This window comes from Coenobita brevimanus, chromosome 114 (assembly GCF_032717465.1).
Source record: "Coenobita brevimanus isolate Jiangsu-jjx chromosome 114, ASM3271746v2, whole genome shotgun sequence".
NCBI lineage: Eukaryota > Metazoa > Arthropoda > Malacostraca > Decapoda > Coenobitidae > Coenobita > Coenobita brevimanus.
Genome location: NC_137067.1, coordinates 24,148,026 through 24,172,932, shown reverse-complemented (window position 1 = coordinate 24,172,932; position 24,907 = coordinate 24,148,026). Strand labels below are relative to the sequence as shown.

The 24,907-nt window shown below is 44.3% G+C and overlaps 1 protein-coding gene across 1 annotated transcript; it reads left to right on the top strand.

Moving 5' to 3' along the window:
• The first annotated feature begins 5,592 nt into the window (after positions 1–5,592).
• On the top strand, positions 5,593–20,320 carry LOC145418378 (peptidyl-prolyl cis-trans isomerase-like). Its single transcript, XM_080286784.1, has 2 exons — positions 5,593–5,754; positions 19,801–20,320. Exons 1-2 carry the CDS (start codon positions 5,593–5,595, stop codon positions 20,311–20,313), a joined length of 675 nt encoding a protein of 224 aa, XP_080142910.1. The 3' UTR covers positions 20,314–20,320.
• Positions 20,321–24,907: the final 4,587 nt, after the last annotated feature.

Genomic DNA, 24,907 nt, shown 5'->3' with positions numbered 1-24,907 from the left:
TGTAGCTGAGGCTTTTGTCAAAAAGCTGAAAAATGGACAGCTGGTACAGGCAACAGGAGCAGCTGGTGAAACGCCAAGTGTAAAACCTGCAGCAGAAAAACAAATGGCAGTCAAAACAAAAGGTGGCACAACCCAGAAGAGGCCCAGTGGGATGAGCAAGAAGCTTTGGTCCCTGCTGGGGGAGCACGAGAGCAGCATGAGGAGCCAGGTTACAGGCTTCCAAAACACCCAGTCACAGGTGGACCAGTACTGGACCTGGTTGACCGACCAGAACGAACAAAACCTCCAGCTGATAAAAAAGGTGGAGGAAGTCACACACATGTCCACGGTTGTGAAGCTGATAGAGGAGGAGGTGGCCAGAGTGGTGGCCATGAAGCAAGAAGGAGAGGAAGGAGTGAAGCAGCTGGAGGCCAGACTGGAGTGTCTGCAGAATGCCAACACAGCACAGGAGGCCGTCATGGCCATTAATCACGCTGACCAATGCAGTATGGAGGTTGAAGACTGGAGGCAGAAGTGCCAAGAACAGTTCCCTGATGTTAACATTGTCACCACCAGCATTAAGGTAGGCAGCCACTCCCTTCTACTTGTACCACCAGGCTTCTGTAGTAACATGAGCACACTTACACTAACATACAAACTTGTGAAGTGTACTATCACCGACACTTATGGCTGGTACAGTCAGCATGTCAGTCTTCTCTTTCCTAAGTGTGAATCCCGTGCTGCTCGACTCAGTTTCTTAGAATCATTTACTGGTGAGAGGGTGGGAGATGTCTGGCGCAAGTGTAGGGAGTGGCGGTGTTAGGGGTGGGGTGGGTGGGGGTGGGTGGGAACGTGCCTGAGTAAATGTGGCATCAGTGTAATACAGATGTGGCACAAGTGTATTTGTTAAAAACGTAGGTTTACGATGTGAATGAGCTAAAACAACCTCTTTTTAGTGGTAACGACACTGAGTTAGGGATTCCACATATATCTCAGAATGCTACCACAAGCTGTGTGTTGAGGTTAACACATACAGGAATTGTCATTTAGCGGCAGTGCTAGAAGTCTGATAAATGATAACAGTTGGAAGTGGTGGCATGTTACATAGGTCTGACAGGTTAATAATCGGGGAAACTAATTACAGTTTGAATGAACAAGCAGCAAAAGGTATTGCAGTAGCATCTGACTTTATAACAGATAACCCATAAAGAACAGCTACAGTGTATTGTGCATAATATGACCATACCCACAATAATATGAGTTTTTTCAAATGTGTCAGAAATGTTAAATTACACAATGCATAGGAAATACTGCAGATATCCATTCCTTGATGGTTCCATAAATTTCGAGTTAGATAATAATAATGTTAATGGGGTTATCATGTTACGAGCACAAATCGTAAGATATCTGTTCCTTTAACTTATCTGTATTCATGTAATCTTCACCATGCGAGTCTCTGTCACTGATTGTGGTAGTGACAATTGGCAATTTGTAACACTACAAGCACAGAGTAAAGGCATACAGTAGTATGGAAACGACAACACAAATTTTGTCATTTATATTCATTCAGTATAAATGTCCAGCCATCCTTCGTTCTACAGTATAACCTCCTGGAGACTATGGGTCTTGTTGGAATCTTTCGTAGTCATAGGGCAAGTATAAACCAAACTGTTTAGACCTGGATAGAACCAACAGCTCCTCGTTCAAGCACTCCTTAGGCCTTGTGCCAACTGCCAGTATAAGTCTGCCTGCAGGGGTCAACCTCCAAACCATCCCTCAAACTTGGTGCCATTAAGTCTCGCCTCTCAGTGAGACGAGGTGTATACCGAGGTGTTGTCCAGACACCAAGAAGCATTCCTGCACCATTCACAGTTCAGGATTCACAAACAGACAGGAAAAGCAAGTACCCCTGCGAGGGCAGATCGCTGGTCTGCGGAAAGGAGGCTTGAGTATTTGGGCCATCGCCAGTCAGTTAGGCATATCCCCAACAACTGTAACAAAATGGATCAAGAGGTGGGAGGAGACAGGAGATCTTACTAACCAGGGTAAAAAAGCCTAACTATGGAAGATTTGGTCAGTAGTTACTTCTCTTGCCATACGTGTATGTCGAACGTGTCTGATGTGACTGTTTCATAATGTTTTTGCTTACATTATTATTTATACTGTCTAGTGTTATAAATTGTACATTAACCCGTAATACAGCGTCAACGATGTATGACATACTTTTGACCTACAAAAATGGAAACCAGCATCAACGACGTTATACTAACCCTGTTGTATAGGTAACAGGACACCAATTTAGTGTGACGGATCATCTCCCTTGCAATCCTCCCTCACACCACAGTCCACCAACATTCTCCTCTACCTCCCCGCCCACCCCAACCCTCCTACCTCCCCCTGTTCCCCAACTTCTCCCTCTAACATCGCTCCTATGAGCATGTAAAATAGTTGTTTCTATGTATTCTCTTTAAAATATTTCCTCAGCCAGGACACCGCGCTCCCGTGTAATGACACCTGTACAGGATGAGCGCATTATACAAGCAGCTGAGGAAACCCCCATAACGAACGCTGTGGCACTTCGGAACAGACTCCAACTGGATGTGTCTGTCAGTACAGTCTGGAGGCGGCTTCATAAGGCCGGAATACATCACCGGGTTCCTGCCAAAAAAGTTACTCACTGAAGCGCACCGTGCTGCCAGGCTTAACTTTGCACGTCACTATGTGGACCAAGGCCTAAACTTCTGGTCCAGTTGGTGGTCTGATGAGAAAACCTTCCGATCTTGCCATCACGGAAATGTACACGTGTGGAGGAGGAACAACACCTGGTAATGTTTAATAACTGAACTGTTGCGGAAACAATACTATTAAAGTATATGACCCTGATAATTCACACACACACACACACACACACACACTCAAGATAAGGGTCACTTTTTAATCTTATGTGGTATATAAGTTCGTTTAATCACTAATTAATAACAAAGATAAATGAGAAAGACCACGGTTCACTTTCCAATGATAATGTGGTACATAAGTTGGTTAAATCACTAATTACTAACAGTGATAAATGTAAAGGTCCTGGTGTTGGTGGGTGTTCTGAAATATTATAATAGTCTTCCTTTAGTAATTCTAGACTCCTAAACGTCTCCACAACAACTTCCCACAATATAGAGTTGTTACCCACGGATCACCTTCCTTTGATTTCCAAAGAGACTGGAGTGAAAGCAGTGTAGGCTACAATTTCCAAGCGTAGATTATTTTTATTAATTTCTATACAAACACAGTATTCCTCTAATATTATGTAATGTTTGTTCTTGCCAGCGATGAGCGAAGCAATGTTTATGAAGAGACGAGAAGTGGGCGCGTGACATGCAATGTGTGGGGTTATATTTCCATCCATGGCGTAGGAGATGTAGTGAAGATGCAGGGACGATTCAGTGCGCAAAAATATAGTCAAATACTGCAGGATTTCTTTCTACCTTCCTACGAGAGAAAAATTTCCCCTTCTCTCCTGGACCAGTCATCTTGTCCAAGATGGTTGTCCTGTACACACAGCAGGAGCAGTTAGGAATGGTTTAGTAGTCCAGAAAACCTGCAACTCCTACATTGGGCCAGTAAGGGTTGTGACTGTAACCCAATGGAAAATATCTGGGGAACCCTGGTTAACACATGGCAACCAGGACCAGAGAAAACGGCAGACCAGCTGACGGCCCACATTATGACTCAGTGGGAAATATTCCAAGGGAAGCCACACCTCGTAAGGAATGAGGCGGCCAGCATGCCCGATAGGCTTCGGGAGGTTGTGGAGAAGCAAGGTGGCTGGACTCATTACTGAGGGATATGTCTGTGTAAAATAATATACTAATATGTATTAACAGTGGTATTATATTCCCTTAATTAATGTTGCATTATGTTCTCTTGCATAACCAACTGTCAATATCACCGTGAGTAATACACTCGTGCCAATGACGTTAGCCCTTCAAGGTCTACTAAGAACTAGGGTATATTATACTGGCAAACACCGTAGGGGTTACAAAGATAAGATACAGAAATCTAAAGTATGTGCCGTATCAGATAGTGCTGTTGGCTAAAGACAAATAATCATGTCTGATTATAAATGCCATAGCAATGGAAAGATTAACAATTATTCATGAACAAGCAAATATAGGATACTGTGGAATAAAAGTCAGTTCAGATCTCATGGTAAACATTATACTTATCTACGTCAAAAGTTAAGCAATCATCAAGGATTCAGTAATTGCAGCCTTTTTGTAGGCAATGTCGAACACATTTGAAAAAACTCATATTATTGTTCGTATGGTCATATTATGCACAATACACTGCAGCTGTTCTTTATGGGTTATCTGTTATAAAGACAGATGCTACGGCAATACCTTTTGCCGCTTGTTCTTTCAAACTATAATTAGTTTCCCTGATTATTAACCTGTCAGACCTATGTGACATGCCACCACTTCCAACTGTTACCATTTATCAGACTTCTAGCACTGCCGCTAAATGACAATTTCTGTATGTGTTAACCTCAACACACAGCTTGTAGTAGCATTCTGAGATGTATGTGGAATCCCTAACTCAGTGTCGTTACCACTAAAAAGAGGTTGTTTTAGCTCATTCACATCGTAAACCTACGTTTTTAACAAATACATTTGTGCCACATCTGTATTACACTGATGCCACATTTACTCAGTCACGTTACCACCCACCCCCACCCACCCCACCCCCAACACCGCCACCCCCTACACTTGCACCAGACATCTCCCGGCGACTGTCCCTCTCACTAGTAAAATTAACGATTCGGATTAACTGAGTTGAGCTGCATGGGATTCACACCAAGGAAAAAGAGGATTGACAACGCTGGTTGTACCAGCCATAAGTGTCTGCGATATTACATTAGCACATAGTTGGCAGAGCCTCCAGCACTAATGTTTGTGTTAGTACGGACAGGTGCGTGAGGCCATCAGGACGGCCCTGGATGCACTGGCAGCGCTGACTGATGCCACACACACCCCCGCCCCTCCACCACACCCAGACCCGGCCTCCACCATCATGGACAAGATCAACACCATCACAAAGATGTCACAGCAAATAACAGTAAGTTACCCACTACTGTCCTTACTCACATCTCCCCCACCAGTATTGCCTCCAAGTAGTAATATATAGCCAGTTTCCTTAAGAATGTACTGATAGTGTCCCATGTAGAGGCGGTGGCACAATCGGTAGACAGGTAGCCTGCAGTCCTACCAGACCCAGGTTCAAATCCCCCTGGAGCAGGGAACGGTTTAAGGATTTGAATTTCATAAAACAGACTTTACTGATCTACCAGAAGACCCGCCGATAGGTCGTAAAAATACCCCTGCTAATACCAATACACCAGTCCTGCATGAGATAGCCCTAGCATGTATTCAATATGGACGGTGGGTGTTGGCGCCGAGGTGGTGACATGTAGAGGTGTATGGCATGAAGGAGGACTACTGAGCCTTGGGAGCAGGCTGTGAAGCCTATGCCCAGAGTCGGACACATTAAAAAATAAAAATATGGATGCTGTTTATATATACTAATGTATGGTACTGCCCACAGGTTGAGAACCTCCTGGAGATGAGTCAGCGCATCAAGACGCTGATGAAGCATGGCCTGGTATTTGCCGTCCAAGAAGACCAAGGTGGCATCCGGTCCTCCAGGATAACCCTACAAAATGACCAGATATACATGCACTGCCTTTGGGATCAGCCGCCACCCCCCCACGCCCACACACTGCAGGTAACTCCACCACTGTGACATGTACCATCAACTCTCGCCTGTTTGAGTCTTACTCCTTAACAGCCACATATTCCCGCCTGTGTTATACTCTCCAGCTGCATGTTTCCTATGCACGTCAAACCACTGACTCACTCCCTCATCATCTCATTTATACTCCTTTCAACTTTTCTTCACCAGCATTTATGTCATCACCAAACTCTTCTTCCTTAATGAATTTCACCTTCGTTTTATGTTGCACAACAGCCTGTTTATTCTTCAGCATCAGTAGACTTGAAATGCTTCAGTGTTTGCAGTGTTTACATAACATCCTGTTTGTTCTTCAGCATCAGTAGACTTGAAATGCTTCAGTGTTTGCAGTGGTTACATAACAGCCTGTTTGTTCTTCAGCATCAGTAGACTTGAAATGCTTCAGTGTTTGCAGTGTTTATCATTGAGCTTCATCACAATAGTTTGTAATGGCAGTGTCATTCTGTAGTTCAAAGCAGTTATTGGTTGTGACCTCATTCACATTGTTAAGTAACGCCCCATTTATCTGGATGTCCATTATCGGTATGAGGCATAACCCAGATGCTGTGATGTGGCTGTATTAACCCGCAGCGTCCCGTTGACGTTCTTTAACGTCCACATGTTTTGTCACTGCCAATCCCGCTGACGTACATAAACACGAAAAAATTGCAAGGTCCCTAATTTGCACAATTTTCAATTTTCGCGAGTCATTTTTGGTACGTATACACGTGACACCTTCCTCAACAAGATGCCAGGCAGGGACAATGCCTTACCCAGCAGGACCTCCTCCCCCCCCCGCATGCCATTGTCTCAGCAATTCACCTGTTATCAGTGACCTGGCCAGTATAGCCACGGTACGAAATTCAGGGCCAGAGTGATTCCCCAATCAATGACAATGTGGAGGACAAACTTTACATAGCATTAGAGAAGGAAACAGTTAGAAATGATGATCAGGTAATGTGGCAAAAAAAGGTCAGGTATTAGTGAGTGAAACAATGCTTATAATGCCTATATTACTGCTTGAAAACCAATATACTCTTGTACTACATATAAATTCGTACCAAGTAAATAAATAAATACCGTTTATGAGTGGTGTGAAATAGTTATCCTCCCATAGAACTCGTTTTCTTTGGTGCCAGCCTGATAGAAAACCCAGCAAGGTAAGGAGGTACTCCTACCTGTAATGAGTATTTTAAACCTCAGGTGAGCGATTTCTCTATGAATTTTCGATGTTTCTCACCAAAAGCGAAGGTTTGAGCCAAAAAAAAAAAATTTCCTAAAATGGTCGGGAGTGGTGGAAAAGTGGTCGGGATGGGGCGGGTTAAACCATTGTACGTACATTTTTCCATTTTATCCAGATAAAATAATTGCATCCAGGTGGAAATTTATGGCTGCAAGAACATTTTTGCTGGGTTGGGTGGGAATAGCCCGGTGGCGCCACAATGTATGGCTGGGTAGTTCACCTAGTGCCTGCTAGAGACCCCCTCGACCCTTCCCAGTTCCCACACATCAACTGTGTAGTGAACAGCTCCTCTTGTATAGTTGTTATGGTGGCACACGTGGTGGCTTTTGTTTTTTCCCTACCTGCTTCAGGCCTTGCTGTTCCTTGCATGCCTCTTCCTAGGGTATGTGATGAAGGATCTTCCACCACAGAAAAGGAAGAGTGTAGTGATGACTCTGGAGAAGAAGCAAGAGATGCTCGGTAAGACTGGTGCAGGATGGTCAACTTCCCGCATCTTAAAGGAGTACAACCTGGCCCGCTGAACCCTGCATGACATCAGGAAATCCCATAACAAACTGACCCAGTACACGGCAGACTCTTGCAAGAGCAACAGATGCAGTGCCAAATGGAAGGCTATGGGCATCCCCAACATGCCAATGTCAACCGTTCAACATTAACCTGGTACTGCCAGCAACGGGTTGCAGGCGTGCAAGTGCGTGGGACTGAGTTGAAAGGAGCTGCTGGGAAGTTTGCCCACCTTCACAATGTCCCTAACTTCAAGGCATCTAAAGGTTGGTTGTTCAGGGTCAAGCTTCAACATGGTCTTACAAATCGTATATCCAGTGGCGAAGCTGTTGACGCCAGTGAGGAGGGGGTGGAGGAGTTTCATCAAAAATTATTAGGCTTGATTGAGGAGGGTCTTGCTTTCGGTCAGGCTTATAATACTGACAAAACTGGCCTTTTCCACCACTCAGTGCCTACAAACACTCTGATAGATTAGCAGGAGAAGCATGTACCTGGCCACAAGTTGTCTAAGCAAGGGGTATTTGTTTTACACTGTGCCGGTGCTAACAGGGTGCACTGGCTGAAGCCCGTTATTGTTGGTCAGGCAAAGCAGCCCCATTGCCTTTGTGAGCTAATGGATGATCTTCCTGTTGTGTGGTACCATTCTGTGAAGGCCTGGTACACCTCCAAGATCTTCACAGATTGGTTCCACAGGCATTTTGTCAAGGAGGTCATCAGTTATCAAACAGAGGAACTTGGAATCCCTCGTGACCAGGTAAAGGCTCTTCTTCTGGACAATGCCTCCACGTATCCCCCCCAGAAGGAATTGATTGCAAATGACAGTCACATTAGGTGCTTGTTTTTGCCACCTAATACCACTACTCTGATTGAACCAATGGACCAGGATGTTACTGTGGCCACGAAAAGGCTGTAGTGATGGAGATTCCTGGACGAGGTGATGGTTGTTCTCAAGGACGAGGATGAGCAGAGTCAGGAGCTGGACACACGAGGGCAGAGAACACTGGAAAACATGCAGCACTACAACCTCAAGTCTGCAGTGTTCAACTGAGGAAGTGCATGGAAGGAAGTCTCTGTGAAAACCCGAGAAAGTGGTTGGTCTTGTCTCCTTCAGGGACATGAGAGCAGACATGACTTTCTGGGCTTTAATGAGAATGACTTCCACACTCGGCTTTGTAACACAGGCGAGGCTGTTGATGTTGATGATGTATGGGAGTGGTTAGATGACGATGGGGGCGATCCCAGCTTTCAAGTTAGGTCTGATGTCGAGACTGCCACTTCTGTTGCTGCTGCCCAACCAGAAGAGAGTGACAAGAATGACAAGGATGACCTGGAGAACTACAGTATTCCAGCCATCCCCCAGCTGAGCACATTCCGGGCACATCTTGGGCAGGTGCTTGAGTATGCTGAGTACCTGGAATGTGACAGAGAGGTGGTGCCTTTTCACCTTGTGGAGGACCTGCATTCTGTGCGACAGAGCGTTATCCGACACCTGAATCATCGCTTCTATTGCCAGTCCAAGATTGACTCCTTTTTCAGGCCTCTGACCCCTGTCCAGTCCACCTCTGCTCTGCCACCATCACACCATAAAACCACACCTTCAGCGACGGAACCACAACCCAGCACATCGTCAGCCATTGTGTCTCCCCCTGGATGTGAATTTGCAGTTGTCTTTTGAGTTACCTGAAGTGGGCAGTCCATCACCACGTACCATGGCCGCTCCCTGGGCCGACTACCGGAGATCCTCCTTGACTGACTGCAACTTAGCTCATCAGGTTATACCACTAGGCCAAACGGGATGCATAGTGCAGTGCAACAGTCAGAGTCAAGGAGCTAGTGGGTTATTCAGCACGACACCCTGCCAGGAATCATGAGTGTTCACCTTGATTTTATTTTAGCTTACTGTACTGTACCATGATTTTATTGTTTTACCATGATTTTATTCCATTCACATTCCTCATGGGACAATGTAGGATCAGATGATGGACGGATGGATTATTCCATTCTACCATTATGTATTGTGTACCCACTGCATTTTTCTTGTGTTGCCGTTTTTTCATGTTTTTCACGCCACTGCAGGGTATGGCCCTGTACTGGTGATTGCTTTTGTGTGGTTGATGGGTTTAAGGCATCTTTCCTATCACAACCTTCTTCTGATCGTCAGTACGGGTTCCGTCAGGGACGCTCCACTGGTGATCTTCTCACCTACCTTTCAGACTCCTGGTCATCCTCCTTTCGGGACTTTGGCAAAAGCTTTGCCATTGCACTTGACATCTCAAAGGCTTTCGATTGAGTCTGGCATAAATCTTTAATATCCAAACTGCCCTCCTACGGTTTCTATCCCTCTGTCTGTGTCTTCATCGCTAGCTTCCTTTCTGGTCGTTCTATAGCCGCTGTTGTAGACGACCATCGTTCTTCTCCTAGATCTATCAACAGTGGTGTTCCTCAGGGCTCTGTCCTATCACCTACTCTCTTCCTTCTATGCATCAATGACCTAAGCTGTACATCTAACCCTATCCACTCATACACTGATGACTCCACCCTTCACCTTTCCATTCGGGTTCCCGCAACGTCCATCTCAGCAGTTACTTCAACTGGCAAGGGATGAGGCTATGGCTCACCTAATGTCTGACTTGGCTCGTATCTCTTGACTTGGGTAAAAATAATATGGTTGTCTTTAATGCATCAAAGACTCAGTTCTTACACCTATCAACCCATCAAAATCTTCCACAGGTATACCCACTAATGTTTAATAATATTCAGCTTAATCCTGTATCATCCTTGAACATGCTTGGGGTTTCATTTACTCGGGACTTATCTTGGAAAGATCATATTACATCTCTTGTAAAATCTGCTTCCAAGAGATTGGGTGTGCTAAGCCGACTCCGTTCTTTCTTTACCCCTGCACAATTGTTGACTCTATACAGAGGTTTTATCCGCCCCTGTGTGGAGTACAACTCTCATGTGTGGGGAGGCTCCCCACACACAGCTCTTCTCAATAGGGTGGAGTCAAAGGCTTTTCGTCTCATTAACTCTCCTCCTCTTACTGACTCCCTTCAACCTCTGTCTCTTCGCCGCACTGTTGCATCTTTATCTCTTTTCTATCGCTACTTTAATGGTCACTGCTCCTCTGAACTGTATGCTTGCATCCCTCCACCTCTACAACGGGCGCGTAGCACCCGTCTAGCAGCAAACTCTCATCCCTTTTCTGTCCAACTCTCTAATGCAAGAGTTAACCGTTACTCCCAGTCCTTCATTTATGCAACAGGTCAACTCTGGAACTGTCTCCCTCTGTCTGTATTTCCTGCTGCCTATGATCTCCAGTCCTTCAAACGCAGTGTGTCCAGGCATCTCAAAATGAATGGATCTTGAATTTGGCTCTCTTTTGTATTATGTTTTCTCTTGGAGGGAACTCTTATTGCAGGCTCATGGCCTTTGGTTCCTTCTTCCTCGCATAAAAAAAAAACTTAACCATGATAATTGCTTGGCTGTGGTTTATAGGTCTGCTTGACCAGACAGAGTAGTGTTAAACACCAGGAACAAGTGTTGTACGATGTACTGTAGTGGCCTTTTACACAGGCTTTCAAAGTTAGGTTATGTGTGAAGGGGGCCAGGGGAGAAGTCCATTATCCGGACGGATCCATTTTGTGGACATGCCTTTGACTGTATTACGTCGGATAATCGAGGGATTACTGTACTTCCATCAGTGAAATGTGGCAGGAAATTCAGCCACAAGTATACACATGGTGGTGTGGTTGATAGAGCACTGGACTCAAGTGCCCTGAGTTTGAGCCCCACTCAGACCGCACTGCTTGTGTGGGTGAGGTGAGCTCTCCCTTGTCAAGTGTAACTCAAACCACACTATGGTGCAAGACCCGCAAGGGTTTGAAACTCAGCGGGGTAAAGATTAGGCGGTGTGTCCCCTTGTGCCTATGCCTCACTCCAGCCTGGGTGAGGCTTGGCAGTATGTCGGTGCTCCTCGGCAGCAGTCAGGGTCAGCCTGTTGACCCCCTTAGGTCAGCATAATACATTAACCACCTGTGTATTTTATGCCACTGACTGCCATGAATAAATAAACTGAAAATTATTATTAAAGTACCTGCACAGATTCAGTGTTACACATCTTAATGGCATTAGTTTTTGTGCCCAGCAGGTGGAAGAAGTTTTGTTGTGTTTATCTAATGGTTCCCTGTAACCCAGTAAACCATTTACAACGCTGGGTGGTAACCATATTACCACACCATGGGGTCAAGTGCAGCCAAATACAGTGCCCGTTAAATGGGTGGATGCAGATGTGGCATCCACCCATAATCCAAACCACACTTTTCCCAGTGTCTGGCTGTGGTGAGGCACTGTCAGCCACAAGTGAATACCAGTACACTGCATGTGATAACCCTGCAGGGGTGGTTACTTGCCTGTGGTTGATGGGTCTGACCAAAAAGACTGGGGCTCATCCCACAACAACCTATCAGTGTATACAAAGCATCAGCTGTACCATGAACAACCTCAGTGGGGAACAACCTCAGTGGGGACTGAACAATCTCAGTGGGGACTGAACAACCTCAGTGGGAACTGAACAACCTCAGTGGGGACTGAACAACCTCAATGGGGACTGAACAACCTCAGTGGGGACTGAACAACCTCAGTGGGGACTTAACAACCTCAGTGGGGACTGAACAACCTCAGTGGGCACTGAACACCCTCAGTGGGCACTGAACAACCTCAGTGGGCACTGAACAACCTCAGTGGGCACTGAACAACCTCAGTGGGTATTTTTTGTACAAGTCTGGAGTCATTTGCTTTGATCCTTTTGACTAAGTAATCCAGAACTGGTTATGTTGAGGCAAATTAGAGGAAGACTCCAGCCCAGCACCTCAGACCAACTTTATGGGGCCAGGAAAGGCTTGTCATATACTATCTCCATTGTTCACCCTTAAATTAACTTGGGTTTTGAGGTGATAAAGCTTCTTTTCAAAGCAATGTGTCAATTATAGTAAAAAGAAAGTTGGTCTTACCTTGAAGGCTGACTTACACCGCTGACGACAGCAGTTACATCAAGCTGTTTGCCACTCGTTGTCCACACCTTTGCTCCTCGTTCAACTTCTCATTATCGGCCATGTCTTCACCTCTTTCAGCGTCTTTACTCCAACCATTTTCAGCGTCAGTATATTGCCATAGCCTCAGAATATATATATATATATATATATATATATATATATATATATATATATATATCAGTTTGTGAGAGACTAACGAGGAGAGTATGTGAGTGAGGTGCAGGGGGAGAAGCTGAGGATGAGATGGAGGGATGGAGTAGAGACGTATATGTGAGAGGGGGTGTGAGCTGAGGGGAGGGCCGTGCAATGGCGGCAGACAGGGAGAAGATGGTGATTTGTTTGTGGCCACCCCTTACGGGATCAAGGCGTCTGGCAGTAGGTAACCAAAACATTGGATACTATCAATATTACTATACTCTTTTCACTCTAACTTGGCCAAGATTTTCACAGTTTTTCAGCTTGTTTCTTAGTTCAGTGGCAGAATGAGACAATGCTATGGCCCTACATCCTTTCCATAGCACTTCTTTGTGACTAGCATCATAAAAAGACAATACTATGGCTCTACATCCTTTCCCTAGCACTTCATTGTGACTATATAGCATCATAAAAAGACAATACTATGACTCTACATCCTTTCCATAGCACTTCTTTGTGACTAGCATCATAAAAAGACAATACTATGGCTCTACATCCTTTCCATAGCACTTCTTTGTGACTAGGATCATAAAAAGACAATACTATGGCTCTATATCCTTTCCATAGCACTTCTTTGTGACTAGGATCATAAAAAGACAATACTATGGCTCTACATCCTTTCCATAGCACTTCTTTGTGACTAGCATCATAAAAAGACAGTATTATGGCTCTATATCCTTTCCATAGCACTTCTTTGTGGCTAGCATCATCCTCCACCATCGTCATCATCATCATCATCATCATCATCATTGGGACCTCCTTTCCCACCTTAGGGCAGGGTGAGGAGTAGCAATCTCCAGACAGCCCAAATTTGCTCAGACCAATGGGCCACGTTTCCATTCGCTCATCATTCAGGCCCCTGAAATCCCGGCTCTAACTGATACCCCCAAAACATTCACTACGTTCTGTAGCTTCATGTAAACATATTGAATTGAGTCAATCCGGACGCTGCCACGTTAAAAAAGAGTTGCCAAAATCCCTGATCATGCACTTCTCCTCACAACATTCATCCAGCCTGCTCGATCTCTTGTGAGTCCCTAGCCTCAACGACTTCCAAACCTCTCTTCCTCACACACTCATCCACCGTATCTCTCCACCTTCTCCTTGACCTACCTTGCCTCCTCCCTTCTTCAGATTCGCTCAGATATACAGTACCTTTTTCACCACTCTATTGTTATCCATTCTCTCCACATGCTCATACCATTTCAGTACACTCTTTTCGATTCTGGTGCCCACAGACTTCGTCACTCCGCAGCTTCCATGAATCACATTATTTCGTATCCTTTCCACCCTGTGTACTCCACATACATTCCTCAGCAGTCCCATCTTCAGTGCTCTCACTCTTGACTGTTCATTTACATGCCACGCCACAGTCGTACATCCATATGTTAAAGTTGGCACTAACACTCCTTCATGTAAGCCCCGTGCAGCTGCAACACCCAAGCCTCTGTTTATCAAGGCCTTCATTGCACCAGCTACTTTCCTTCCTTGTGTCACTCTACTTTCCACTTCTTTTGCACATTTTCCTCTCTTTTCTATCACTGTACCCAGGTGTTTGAACTCTCCCTCTCTCCAATTCCAGTCTTTCTCCATTCACTGTAACATCACACTGGGAGTCACCTTCTCTCTCAGTAACCATCACTTTACTCTTCTCTACATTTATTCTCAAGGCACGACACTCACAGACGTCAGCAACACTCAGCACTAGCCTACCAAGTTCTTGTCCGGTACTTGCAAGCAGTACTGCATCATCAGCATACAACAAATATGAGATATTCCATCCATCATCATTCATTACCAACGCCATCCCTCTCCATTACTTGTGTTTTTACTTCTCTCATCATCACCCCATATATATATATATATATATATATATATATATATATATATATATACTGTATATATATATATACTGCATATATTATTGAACAACCATGGGTATATCACACTCTTTGTCGCACGCCCACACCGATCGTGAACCATTCACTTAGATGCCCATTTACCCTTAAACACTCCTCAACACCATCATAAAAACTCTTGACAGCACCTAGCAGCTTACCATGTACAACATACATGCGCAAAACCTTCCACAATACTTCTCTGTCTACTTTGTCGTATGCTTTTTTCAGATCCTAGAATGCCATAAACACCTTATAATCCTTCTCACAAGCCTTCTCCTCTATCTGTCTCACTGCAAATATTTGATCCACACGTCTTCCTCCACCCTGTTCATCACCCACAAGGACTTTTGATATCTCTCTTACTTTCTCTGTAATAATTCTTCCATATACTTTCCCTACCACACTCTGATAAGCTTATGCCACGATAATTCTTGCACTCACTTCGCTCACCTTTATTTTTGTACAGGGGTACAATCACGGCCTTTTCCACTCTACAGGCACAGTTTCACTCATCCATGCCTTCTTACATATCTCCAACAAGCACTTCATTCCACTCTCTCCACTACACTTAAACATCTCTGCATACAGTACACCTCATCAACCCCAGCTGCTTTCCCATTTTTCAGCCGCTTCACAGCGCTCTTCACCTGTGCGAGTGTCACGTCTCCTGGCACTGCATTCCTTCTCTGCACACCCCCAAAACCAATCATGTTTACAGCCGTTACACAACTGCCAATTTTAGGCCAGGTTAGAGTAAAATGAGTCTAGTTTAAGAGGTTCCTAGCACATCCTCTGCAGCTATTTAATCTAGTGCTTCTTTTTTACTCATCATATTTTACATTGGCTAAGAGTGTTAAAACCTGAATAAAAATATGGTATGGATAAGGGACAGAATAGGGAGGCTGCCAGAGATTGAGCAGCTTGCAAATCCACCATTAGGTGACCAAGGCCGACACATGCATGTTGAAGCCTTTATAGATGATGCAATTCTGAGAGTGTGACCTCAGGGGTAAGGGAATGAATAGGAAGGCTGCCAGAGATTGAGCAGCGTGTAGAGGCGCCATTAGGTGACCAAGGCTGAGGCATTGCTGATGGAGTCTTTATAAACAATACAAAGTGTGTGCATTCAGTAGTAATGCTAAGTCAGTCCACTTCTACACCAAAGTACAGTACATGCTTGGCTGTCATCAACCCTGGCAGGTACTTGCATCAGTCAAATGTAGCTAAACACTTGGTAACTATACAGTTATCACGGAAAAGACATTCACCCACAGGTATACAGTACAGGCCAAGAATCACGGCTAAATTACACTACCATTTTTTTATTTACCTTGGGGGAGGGCAGCGAAATGGCAGGGGATTGGGTGACATGGAGGCGATTTGTTTGGGGTGTGAGCTGGGGGGAGGGCAGCGAAATGGCAGGGGATAGGGTTACTTGGAGGTGATTTGTTTGGGGTGTGAGCTGGGGGAAGGACAGGGAAATGGCAGAGGATAGGGTGACTTGGAGGCGATTTGTTTGGGGTGTGAGCTGGGGGGAAGGGCTACGAAATGGCAGGGGACAGGGCAACATGGAGGTAATTTGTTTGTGGCCACCCCTTACAGGACTAAGGCGTCTGGCAATAGATTAACAGACAGATAGATAAATTGTCGTCATTATACCAACTTTACTCAATTTTTTGCCCATAAAATGAACTTGGGTTTTGAAGTAACAAGAGTCCTATTTAGCAATGTGTCAAAGAGAAAGTTAAGTCTCACCTTGGAGGATGTCAAGTACACGTATGATGGCAGCAGCTACATCACCTTGGAGGATGTCAAGTACACGTATGATGGCAGCAGCTACATCACCTTGGAGGATGTCAAGTACACGTATGATGGCAGCAGCTACATCACCTTGGAGGATGTCAAGTACACGTATGATGGCAGCAGCTACATCACCTTGGAGGATGTCAAGTACACGTATGATGGCAGCAGCTACATCACCTTGGAGGATGTCAAGTACATGTATGATGGCAGCAGCTACATCAGGTTTCATGTGCGTTGGCCACATCTTTGCTCCACCTCGTTCAACTTCTATCACCTTGTTCAACTTCTCTATCATCCATCTTCACCTCGTTCAAACTCAGTACTACAACTGTCTTCTGTTTCTCCTCCATATCAGTCTTGGCAAATCCTGAAAATAATAATAACAACAATTTTTTCCAAGGCAATTGATGGCTGCTTTAAATGGCTGTACTTTTTTATGGTAAATCCAAATATGAAATCAGAGTTTTCCTCTCAGACGTGGTATTCTTGTGACGCCACGTGTGCTGTGGCACACCTAATGTCTGACTTGGCTCGTATCTCTGACTGAGGTAAAGATAATCTTGTTGTTAATGCATCTAAGACTCAGTTTTTACACCTATCAACCTGACAAAATCTTCTACAGGAGTACCCACTAGTGTTTAATAATATCCAGCTCAATCCTGCATCATCCTTGAACATGCTTGGGATTTCATTCACTCGGGACTTTTCTTGGAAAAATCATATTACATCTCTGGTAAAATTTGCTTCCAAGAGATTAGGTGTGCTAAGCCGACCCAGTACCTTCTTTGCACCTGCACAGTTGTTGACTTTATGCAGGGGTTTTATTCACTCCTGTGTAGAGTACAACTCATGTGTGGGGATGCTCCCTACATACAGCTCTTCTCAATAGAGTGGAGTCAAAGGCTTTTCATTTCATTAACTCTCCTCCTCTTACTGGCTCCCTTCAACCTCTGTCTCTTCGCCGCACTGTTGCATCTTTATCTCTTTTCTATCGCTACTTCAATGGTCACTGCTACTCTTACTGGCTTCCTTCAACCTCTGTCTCTTCGCCGCACTGTTGCCTCTTTATCTCTTTTCTATCACTACTTCAATGGTCATTGCTCCTCTGAACTGTCTGCTTGCATCCCTCCACCTCTACGACGGGTGCGTAACACCCGTCTAGCAGCAAACTCTCATCCCTTTTCTGTCCAACTCTCTAATGCAAGAGTTAACCGTTATTCCCAGTCCTTCATTTATGCAACAGGTCAGCTCTGGAACTGTCACACTTTGTCTGTATTTCCTACTTCCGATGATCTGTTTTTCAAACACACAGTGGTAGGTGATGGTGACCATCATCCACTCACTTGATGTAGTGCTGCCAACTTCTTCCTTAACCTTTATCATTCTTTTTCTGTGCCTGGCCTCCTCTCTTCCTATTTCCTCCATCTTTCCTGTCACTTCTTATTGCTTGTCTTTCCTTTACATGTGGCTTTACATTGAGTGACAAGCCAAATGGTTTCCTGTAAGCCACGAAACCATTTACAACGCTGGGTGGTAACCATATAACCAAACCATACGTGCTCCCTACGTGTCAGCAAGTGGGTTGGTGGAGGGTTAGTGCCCCTCCCCGTAAAACAACTAACTCAAAGTCAAATGGCCACCTTCTTACGGGATTATGGCGTCTGGCAATAGACAGATAGATAGAAAGTGTGTCCAGGCATCTCGAAATGAACGGATCTTGAATTTGGCTGCCATTTGTATTTTGCTTTTTTTCTTGGAAGGAACGGTTTGCGGGCTCGTGGCCTTTGGTTCCTTCTTCCTTGCATTAAAAATAATATATATATATATGTTGGTCATTTATCGTACTCAGGGAATACAAAATGAATTATATATAATTTTTTAATATTAGGCATAAAGTTTGATATATAATTAACACAGTGTATTGGTTTGGAGGTAAAGAACTGCTAATGGTGGGCGGCCATGCCTTTGGCTATTACGTCGGATAAATGGGCTATTACTGTCATTGCAAAGACTTGTGTGGCATCTCGTCTGAGTGGACGCATTTTTACATCAAACCTATTTAGCTTCTTTATTGGTCAACATGACAGGATGTGGAGAAGGCATTGTGTATGTCCTGTGAGTGAGTTGGAAGATGGCAGGCGTGGATGATGATGATGATGATGGTGGTGGTGGTGGTGGTGGAGAAGGCATTGTGTATGTCCTGTGAGTGAGTTGGAAGATGGCAGGCGTGGATGATGATGATGATGGTGGTGGTGGTGGTGGTGGTGGTGGTGGAGAAGGCATTGTGTATGTCCTGTGAGTGAGTTAGAAGATGGCAGGCGTGGATGATGATGATGATGATGGTGATGGTGATGGTGGTGGTGGTGGTGGTGGAGAAGGCATTGTGTATGTCCTGTGAGTGAGTTGGAAGATGGCAGGCGTGGATGATGATGATGATGATGATGGTGGTGGTGGTGGTGGTGGTGGTGGTGGTGGTGGTGGAGAAGGCATTGTGTGTGTACTGTGAGTTGGAAGATGGCAGGCGTGGATGATGATGATGATGATGATGATGGTGGTGGTGGTGGTGGTGGAGAAGGCATTGTGTATGTCCTGTGAGTGAGTTGGAAGATGGCAGGCGTGGATGATGATGATGATGATGATGGTGGTGGTGGTGGTGACGATGATGATGTTGGTGGTGGTGGTGGTGGTGACGATGATGATGTTGGTGGTGGTGGTGGTGGTGGTGGTGGTGGTGACGATGATGATGATGATGATGATGGTGGTGGTGGTGGTGGTGGTGATGGAGAAGGCATTGTGTATGTACTGTGAGTGAGTTGGAAGATGGCAGGCGTGGATGATGATGATGATGATGATGATGATGGTGGTGGTGGTGGTGGTGGTGGTGGTGACGATGATGATAATGATGATGATGATGGTAGTGGTGGTGGTGGTGATGCGGCGGCGGTGGTCATGATGATGATGATGGTGGTGGTGGTGGTGGTGATGGCGGAGGCGGTGGTCATGATGATGATGATGATGGTGGTGGTGATGATAATGATGATGATGATGGCAGTGGTGGTGGTGGTGATGGCGGCGGCGGTGGTCATGATGATGATGATGATGGTGGTGGTGTGGTGGTGGTGATGGCGGCGGCGGTGGTCATGATGATGATGGTGGTGTGGTGGTGGTGATGGCGGCGGCGGTGGTCATGGTGATGATGATGATGATGGTGGTGTGGTGGTGGTGATGGCGGCGGCGGTGGTCATGATGATGATGATGGCTTACACTTCTCCTTCTTTCCTCCCTCCCTCCTCTTCCTTCCTGTCTCTGCCTCCGTGACTGACCTTGTTGTGTTGTGCAGGTGAGTGAGGTGCTGGGGGCCATGGACCCCTCCTCCACCCTGGTCCATCTGGACCTGGCATGGGGGGGGTCAACAAGAGGGCGGGTCCACATCCGGCTGAGTCCCAACACGCCTGCAGCACGGCAGTTTGTGCTGCTGTGTACCGGCCAGACCGGCGTCTCATACCGCAACACTAAATTACACGACGTGTGGTACAAGGGCAGGCCGAGGGAGTGTGTGTGGGGTGGGGACTACGAAGGGAAGGGAGGGGCAGGAGGGGCAGGGATAATAGACATCAGGGGTGGGCAGTACCGGCAGTCAGGCAGGGCGGGGGCCGTGTGGTGGTGCTGGTATGATGCTGCTGCCACGGCTGCCCAGTTTGGCATCACCACCAGGGACTGTGAAGGTGACTTGCCGTTCCCTAATGTCTTTGGTGAGGTGGTCAGCGGGCTGGAGGTGGTGAGGGCAGCAGCCAACCACAGTGACATCACACAGGTCACTGTGGTGGACTGTGGTATTGTGCTCAACCAATAGTTACTCTACTACATCAGTGTACTCTAATGTACATCTTTCATGATAATTGTATTACATTGTACATCGTGTACTGTACGTACCACCATGATTACTACCCCCATGTACAGCATTGTACTACCCTCATGTACTATTCCCATGACTACTATACTATGCTGTACAGTACACATAAGGGTAGTACAGTACACATAAGGGTAGTACAGTACACATAAGGGTAGTACAGTACACATAGTGATGTACATTAAACATACCAACCAACCTATTGACAAAAGACAACCAAGTGCTGCGGCTCTCTCTCTCTCTCTCTCTCTCTCTCTCTCTCTCTCTCTCTGGGTCTAAAATAATAATAATAATAATAATAATAATGACCATATTGTTCATAATTAGTAATAATAATGATCCAACAAACCAACGTTGTCTGGCTGCACTTATGAACACAGCGGTTAATTCAAATGTTTTTACCATATATGTTCTTTTATCTATCTATCTATCTATCTATATACAGGGTGTTTCAAAAAACGTGTTCATAAATATGAGGACATATTCATCAGACAAAACTAAGACTATATTACTCTGTAACGTTTTGGCTGAGTAGTTGTAATTTGGGAGATATTACACGTTTAAAGTTATCGATAGATAGAAAATATAAAAGTCTCGGGAGTGAAAACGACAATGTCATAGGTAAGCCAGGGCAGGAAGGCCAGGCCAACACGTGCTACTGCGGTTAGACTAGTGGTTCGGCCTGGCTACACCAATTGCAATGCTGCAACCTTGACGCCAGTAGTAGTAGTAGTAGTAGTAGCAGTAGTAGTAGTAGTAGTAGTAGTATTGCTATTATTATTATTATTATTATTATTATTATTATTTATTATTAATATTATTGTTGTTATTATTATTATTATTATTATTATTATTATTATTGTTATTATTACTATTATTATTAGTATTAGTATTAGTATTAGTAGGCCTAGCTGAAGTAGTAGTACTAGCAATTGTAGTAGTAGTAGCTACTACTACTACTACTACTGGCGTCAAGGTTGCAGCATTGCAATTGGTGTAGCCAGGCCGAACCACTAGTCTAACCGCAGTACTACTACTACTACTACTACTACTGGCGTCAAGGTTGCAGCATTGCAATTGGTGTAGCCAGGCCGAACCACTAGTCTAACCGCAGTACTACTACTACTACTACTACTACTGGCGTCAAGGTTGCAGCATTGCAATTGGTGTAGCCAGGCCGAACCACTAGTCTAACCGCAGTACTACTACTACTACTACTACTACTGGCGTCAAGGTTGCAGCATTGCAATTGGTGTAGCCAGGCCGAACCACTAGTCTAACCGCAGTAGCACGTGTTGGCCTGGCCTTCCTGCCCTGGCTTACCTATGACATTGTCGTTTTCACTCCCGAGACTTTTATATTTTCTATCTATCGATAACTTTAAACGTGTAATATCTCCCAAATTACAACTGCTCAGCCAAAACGTTACAGAGTAATATAGTCTTAGTTTTGTCTGATGAATATGTCCTCATATTTATGAACACGTTTTTTGAAACACCCTGTAGATATATATATATAGAGAGAGAGAGAGAGAGAAAGAGAATATATATATATATATATATATATATCTGTATATCTATATATATATCTCTCTCTCTCTCTCTCTCTCTCTCTCTCTCTCTATATATATATATATATATATATATATCTATATATATATATATATATGTATATATATATATATATATATATATATATATATATATATATATATATACTGCAGCAACAGCAGGGCTTGTACAGTCGTCAGCATAAATTCGCTGCAAGGCCACTCGTGTGATGTGCGTGCTTTTGTCTGGCAACAGTGTAAGGGCAGTAGTTGCCACATAGACTTTGATACACTTTAAAGACGTGTTTGGAAGAAAGGCTACTAGAGACCGCCTAGAGTCCAATATTCTGTATATGGTATTGGATTAGTGTAAAAAAGTGCAAGAGTTGACCCAACCATGTTATGGAACGACGTACCAGCCTAATATTGTGTCACTGGTCATTATAATTGTGTCTAAGCTGCCTTCCCCTTTCTCCTCCTTACTCCTGATGTCCCCTCCACCCCTCCTCTCCCTGCTACCTCCCACCCACGTTCATGTCTCTCCACTTTCTGCTCTGCCCACCCTCTCTACCTTCATTCCTTTAGCCACGGCACTAACCCGACTGGTGCCTGGTAATTGTCTGGCCTGTTTACTAAACCCAGGCCGTCCTGTTCTCCATTGCTGGCAATACTTTAAGCCAACTAACTGTATCCAAGGCTAATTAGCAATAGTCCTTCCTGTTCCAGTGCCATTCTCACCCTCCCTGTCTCCTTCCCACTCCTTGTATTCAAGTTGTCAGGCTTTTCTCCAGCCCTTGTCACCACCAAAAGCCGCTACATACACACACCTACCAGCTCTCCTTCCTGCCACGGATTCCTTACTGTTTTTTTTTTTTTTTTTTTTTTTTTTTTTTTTTTTGAGTGAGCCTGGCGGTGTGTGGGTATTATTTCAGTAGGCGGAATTAAACCTACATTGGTGGCCATTGCTGCTATTTGTCTCTGTCTCTTTGCACGCCAAACGTTGCCATTTTCTTGCTACTGTTCACTGATTCATGAAGCAGTATCAGAAGCCTAATGTTTGGAATTGCTTCATCATGTTTGAAGTACTGAGTGGCAGAAAACGACTGTGGCCTGGCAAGAATCTCACCAATGTAGAGAAACAAAAAGTTACAGGAAGAGACAAGAAACAGAGAAGAGTGGGGTTTATTGCGTGGATTAGCGCCGTGGATAATATAAGCTAGACAGGGTGGGCAGAGAGGGGAGAAGACATGAAGGAGAGCAGGGAGGGAGGTGTGGTGAGAGGTAGGCTGGGGAGGGGCATCGGCAGGAGTACGGGGGAGAGAGCGGAAGTGTCACCATTCCACAACATTCTTGGGTCATCTTTAGCACATTATTTTTCTAATCCAATCTAAAGAATATTGCACTGTGGCCGATGTACAGTAGTAATTCTTACCAACACGTCTTGAGAGCGTAAACAAAGCTTATGTGGCAACTAGTTGCCATACACCGTTGCCAGACCAAACCAGCCACATCACACCAGCAGGCTTGCAGCCAATTTGTGCTGACCACTGTACATACATCTGGCTCTTTATTGGCTAACGTTTCGCTACAATACTTCTACCATCATCAGAGCCTAAACAAGAAATAAAGCAGTGTACATGTAATATTCTACCTTACAATATTGTACTCATAAGTAATACAAAGGACATGTAATATTCTGCCTTACAATATTGTACTCATAAGTAATACAAAGGACATGTAATATTCTGCCTTACAATATTGTACTCATAAGTAATACAAAGGACATGTAATATTCTGCCTTACAATATTGTACTCTTAAGTAATACAAAGGACATGTAATATTCTGCCTTACAATATTGTACTCTTAAGTAATACAAAGGACATGTAATATTCTGCCTTACAATATTGTACTCATAAGTAATACAAAGGACATGTAATATTCTGCCTTACAATATTGTACTCTTAAGTAATAAATAGGACATTAATTTCTGCATAAAAGCCTTAAGGTGAAAAGTGCAACAGGAATAATTTTGGGTGAAATTAACCTACGTGAAAATAATGAATGTAAAAGCTTGGCAAGGGCCAGCCCCTTGTGTTGTTGTATAAGTACTGTGTATACCTGTACAACAGTAAGTATTTGCATGCCTCTGTTGTTTTATAAGTACTGTGTATACCTGTACAACAGTAAGTATTTGCATGCCTCTGTTGTTGTATAAGTACTGTGTATACCTGTACAACAGTAAGTATTTGCATGCCTCTGTTGTTGTATAAGTACTGTGTATACCTGTACAACAGTATTTGCATGCCTCTGTTGTTGTATAAGTACTGTGTATACCTGTACAACAGTAAGTATTTGCATGCCTCTGTTGTTGTATAAGTGTAATGCCACAGATTTAGTATTCATGTATATGTTTAGAGGTACTGTAATTTCTAAGTTAGATAGAGTGTAATCTGAATACTAGTCTATAAGGCTCCTGTTCTAAGTAGTAGTTCATGTGTTAATGATCGATGTAGGGACCACTTTATTTTTATATGTATATATCTCTGTATCTATGCATAGGTAGTGTAACTGGAAGTGTTGAGCTATGGGAGTTCCCCCCATCTGGTTGTTAACGAATAACAGATGTGGGCAACGTCCCCCCCTTGCTTGTGGTGCATCGTTGCCGGGCGCCAAATTTAAACCTTAAACAGAATAATAATGGGTATGCAATTCTTTCCGTATCATTGTTGTGAAATGCTTACTAATGAAGCTGCTAGAATCCAAATATGTGAAATTAATAGTCAAAAAAGACAAAGATAATGTAATTTGGGAGGACCAAGTAGTTCCGCTTGCCTTAGCCGTCACTAGATGGCATGAGCTGCCCCAAACTCAGGGCGGGATGGCAGTAAATTTAGTATTTAAATGTAGTAAGGATTGATTCTCAAATTTTCTCCAATTCAATCAAAAGTCCTAACGTCATGTGTACTCTACTATATAAATAGTGAAGA